Source organism: Chinchilla lanigera, unplaced genomic scaffold (assembly GCF_000276665.1).
Source record: "Chinchilla lanigera isolate Chin_1 unplaced genomic scaffold, ChiLan1.0 scaffold00076, whole genome shotgun sequence".
Taxonomy (NCBI): domain Eukaryota; kingdom Metazoa; phylum Chordata; class Mammalia; order Rodentia; family Chinchillidae; genus Chinchilla; species Chinchilla lanigera.
Window position 1 is genome coordinate 2,736,378 of NW_004955477.1, and position 5,244 is coordinate 2,741,621.

At 36.8% G+C, this 5,244-nt stretch overlaps 1 protein-coding gene across 1 annotated transcript in view; it reads right to left on the minus strand.

The window, feature by feature from the left end:
- Positions 1–2,932: 2,932 nt before the first annotated feature.
- Mettl10 (methyltransferase like 10) overlaps positions 2,933–5,244 on the minus strand; it is a 39,875-nt gene continuing 37,563 nt past the window's right edge. Inside the window, exon 6 of the mRNA XM_005401982.2 lies at positions 2,933–3,336. Within this exon, the coding sequence (XP_005402039.1) occupies positions 3,242–3,336 (95 nt within the window). The 3' untranslated portion in view covers positions 2,933–3,241. The remainder of the gene's footprint in view (positions 3,337–5,244) is intronic.

Here is a 5,244-nt window from a genome sequence, read left to right on the forward strand (position 1 = left end):
AATTAGCTGAGAGGTTACTACTGTGGAACATAGACCCTTGGTCTCTTGCTCTCAACACTCTGGGCTGTCTCTGGAGCACACAGACTAGGTCACAGAGCCAACAATAGAACTCAAACCCATGTCCCTGCCCCCTGGAGTCAAGATGATTGTCCACATTTGTACAGATTGTCCTTACAGGCCTCAAAACAGAAACACAGACAGCAGATACACAGGCAGACACACATACACATACACAACACAAATCTACACAATAAAATTATTTAAGAAAACAAAGTCTATTAAGTTAAGCAGGGACGTTCTTATTTCTTTGCATACCAATTTCTTTTTTTTTTTTTTTTTTCTTTCTTTGGTCTTTTTGAGACAGGGTCTCGCTATGCAGTTCAGGCAGGCATCGAGCTCACTTTGTAGCCTAGGCTGGCCTCGAACTCCCAACGAATTCTCCTGCCTCAGACTCCAGAGTGCTGGGATTACAGGCGTGCGCCACCATACCCGGTTGCATACCAATTTTAGGAAAATCATTTTAAGGGGCCTGGGGATATAGCTTAGCAGCACAAGCACCTGCCTGGCAAACGCAAGGTCCTGAGTTCGTTTCCCAGTACCAAAAAAAAATCATTTTAAGGCTATATAAAAATTACTAGTATAATTTCTTAGAAATTTAAGTTTTTTGTTGTACTCTTGGTAAATATGAAATGAGGCCAATATCCAGTACTGTATTACAGTATTCTAGAAATTTAAAAATAGATTATAAGTGAATTGGAGCATATTATTCATAAGAAGATTAAATCTTTTGCACATTTAGTACCCTTCTTCCCTGAAAATAAACAAAAGATTGCACATACATCATAGATGAAGAAGAGCAAGCTAATTTCTACTATGATGTGGAAAAAAATCAAAGACAGTTTGCATTTATTTTTAAATAGCTTTAGTCAAACTGCTCAGAGTAGTGTCAGGTTTGATCCTCATATACGTAAATGCCAGCCCCACAAAATAACTCTGAACTTGTGCACTTGACTTAAAACACACTGTTTTTAAAACTTTCTGTTTGTTAACTGGTAGAGTCCACCATTCAGGCTGTGGCGTGTTACGCAGCAATAATATCACCATGAAAAGCAACAATTCCGAGCAGGCTTCTCAGAGAAATCTCGTTTGCATTTCAAACAAGTTTCCTCAAAATAAGTGCCTTTTGCTTAAATAAAATTACAATTCCAACTTCTCGTCCACAGAAAATAGCATTCATTACATAACGTACTGCTCTTTCTTATCACTGTGTAGTTTTGTTCATAGCTGCCCACCAGTACATAAGATTTAACAATACTAAGTTCAATAATAGTGCATTTATGGTTTATTTCATTAACTGGTGATGTTCAATGGCCTGGTTCCTAACAGCTTAGTATGATCTGAAAATACTAATTTCATGTTAGCATGTTGTACTTTCCCTTTATTCTGATTTCAATCCTTAAGAAGCTGTCTTCCAGCAGGATTAAAGTGGTAAGAAGGATGACAATTCCCTTTTTCTAACCTTATCAACAGCTCCATGATTCAGAAAAGAATAAAAAAGCCTTTACCTTCGCAAATGGAACAAACATGCCCTACCAGGGACTCAAACAGCTTTTTTGGTAACAAAGACCCATTCCAAATTTTCTGTGAATCAGATTCAACGTCTCAGTCTGGTCACGTGTAGAAAACCTATTTTGTTGGATTGATGCTTTAAGATAACATACATATAACCATTCAAAATTCTAAAAGGTTACTCATTATACTTGAAGTCAAAGACTATTAATGTGACAAAACAACAAAAACCAGATTTCTGCAGTAAATTATAAAACTATTATGTTCCTACAGTTTAAGAGCCCATGTCTCATAAAACCAACACAATTTTTAAAATGTTTAAATTGGATATATTTTGAAGTAATTTCTCACTTTATAAAAGCTTTCCCAGACTGCTCTTTTTGTCTAAAAGTCCATGTAAAATGTTTTCAGCTATCCTGCTCAAGACAAATAGCAACATTAATGGTTAGTGTTGATCTAAGACTCATCCCACCCCCAACCCTCAAAGACATATGGAGGAACATTTACTAAATAACAAAAATTGTGAGTTTTACAACCCAATAGGCCTAAAAAGCTGAAAAAAAAATCATCCAATTATATAACTTTCTAAAACTTTGCATTATGACTCCAGTATTAAATAAAACACTACCCCTGGGCCAGGGATATAGTTCAGCAGCAGAAGCGCCTGCCTGGCAAGCACAAGGTCCTAAGTTCGATTCCCGATACCAAAAAAAAACACTACCCCAGTGCAAAATGGCATTAAGTAGTACTTTTGTTGTTGTCTCTGTTGTTCTAATACTAGGAGGTAAAACCCAGGGCTTTGGGTACATGCTGAATGCTATGCCACTGAGCTAACTCCCCAACCTCCTTATCTTTTCAAAGCAATATATAAACTCACTGTCTTGCTAAATTAGCCCCTAACTAGAACATTTGTCTCTATAGCCTTGAGTGTTTATGTAACTGACACCACCCTTTCCCAGAGGAATGACAAAATTCAATTCTTTTTTGTTTTGGTTTGGTTTCTGTTTTTTGAGGCAGGGTTTTGCTATGTCGTCCAAGCTGGCCTCAAACTTTGTGATCCTCCTGCCTGGGTCCCCCAAATGCTGGGATTACAGATGTGCACCACCAAGCCTGGCAATCAACTGATATGGTTCTATGATTTTGCCTAATTACATATGTGAAGGTCCAAAAGTTCTTCCCAGCTATTTTAAATTATTTTAAAAGTAGCCACCATTCAACCCAAATAGTATTTTTTTACTATGCTTCACATTCTAATAGAACACTAAGAAAGTTGTTTGGTTATTTTGGCCCTCGAGTTTGGTGAAATCTTCCTAAATAGCTACATTGAATTCAACTTTACTGATACACAAGAATCAAGCATACATGCTTTTTATAAAATTAATTTACTACTTTAGAGCTTTTAACTGTTTAGCAGTTACAGAAAATTATTTTAAGGCAAACAAAGGAGAAAACATTTACATTTCAAGTATAAAAACACGTTATTCTTCATCAATCTCTCAAGAGCAATCACTGGCTTCCTCATGATTTGTTTCTCACCATCCCATTATAACTCGTCACCGTGTGTATCCTGTGCACTTACTAAGCATTTATTTGCACTTGTATTTTCTGTATCAGGTTACTTTCCTGTGTAGCTTCTTTTAAAAAGCTACCTGAATCTGTCCAAGGAAAAGTTTCACTTTTTCTGGAAAACCAACGCTGCTACACTGTTTCCAGTTCTGCCTCCAAAGCTAAACGTGGGTGTTGACAGCTCTTCAAAAAGTTCAAATCCTGTTGGACAAAATTAAAATACTTTTAATTAGGTATTGAATCTCATTTAAGGGAAATTTGTATTAACACTGTACTTTTTATTTTTGGTGAACCTGGGGCCTCACACATATCACATACATACTAGGAAAGCCCTCTACTATTAAGCTACATCCCCACCCCTTTTCTTTTTTAATACTGAAACAGGGTCTCACTAAATTGCCCAGGCTGGCCTCAAACTTATGATCCCCATTCCTCAGCATCATGTCCTGCTAACATTTATTTTAAAATCCTTTATAAAACTGTGATTTCAAACTCCAAATAGTGACTGAATTTCACGACTTTCTAGTTCTACTACGACTGCATGGATGGCATGTATGTGCAAACCCAACAAACATTTTGAAATGAACAAAGCATAGTAACACCAAAAACAAACTGCAAAAAAGAGACTTACCCTCTTAATCTCCTATTTCTTCCACTTCCTATTAACCATCCCTTCCACCTGTACCTCTCTTAGCCTATTTCACTGCCCTCTTTATAGGAAGCAACTATCATGTGTTCAATTCTTAACATTGCCAGGCACACTGTTTTTCATATGGTTTTATTACAGAAATTCAACTAATCCATATCACACATATAAAAGTGCTTAAGATAGAAAAGTTTAAAAACCTGGAAGCAAAAATGAATTTGTGGAAGATGAAAACATTCTGGGGATGGATGGTGAGGATAATTGGGCATGATGACGTCCAGTGTTTTTTTTTTTTTTTTCTTCCAGTACCAGGAATTGAACTCATGACCTTGGGCTTGCCAGGCAGGCACTGTGCCGCTGAGCTAAATCCCCAGCCCCATGATGATGTCCAGTGATGTAAGTGTACTTACGTCTCTGAGCTATACACTTAAAAAGTGATTAAAATGGTAAAATCTTATGGGTGTTTCACCACAATTTTTTAAAAAAAGGATTTCTAACAAAGTTCAAAACCCAAACTGAACCAGTAAATGGTCTTGGAAAAAAAGAAACTAGTAACTTTCAATGCAGCATGGGATGGTTATTAAAAAAAACACAAACAAAACTAACTTGGAATCAAATGTCCTGGGTTCAATTGGGAGCCTCACCACTTATTAATTGAGAGATATGCTGTCCTAGGCTCCTGAATTCTATGCAAGAAAATTACAGATACAACATCCCCTATGAAACTCACAGTGATTATAAAGATCCCAATAAAACAATGTGGTGTTTTCCTAAACTCTAAAATAAGATGCAAATATAACATTTTACCACTTCAGTTTCTAAGAACAAAACAATGCTGGGGATACAGTTCAGTGGTAGAACACTTGCCTAGCATGTACAGTGCCCTGGCCTTGACTCCTAGCACCGAAAAAAATAAAAATAAAAAAATGCTAACCAAGGTTTTCCCTCACTGATGGATTAACAGTTTGAGAGGGTTTTTTTGTTTATTTGTTTCCATGCTTTGAGTTCAAATAACTATTGTAAACAGGAAAAAAAAATGCTTAAAAAATTATATATTTGTATCAGCTAGATTTTCATATTTTGTGTCATTACACATTCCAATTCATCTTCTTTATCAAGCTTCACCACATCTTCAATTTTGTTGTTGGTGACTGTTTTTTTGAGACAGGGTCTTACTATGTATCCTACGCTGGCTTTGAACTCTCTATCCCACTGCCTGGGCCCTCAAAATGCTGGGATTACAGGCATGAATGCCTCCATAATCAGCAAATTTCAGCAAATCTTAATAAATAAATACTAAGATACTCATTAAAAACAAGCCAGGCACGGTAGTGCATACCTGTAATTCCAGCGCTCAGAATTGCTGAGGCCAGAGGATCACTGAGAGTTCAAGGACAGCATGGGCTACAAAGTGAGTTCAAGGCCAACCTGAACAGCATAGTGAAACCCTGTCTCAAAAAGAC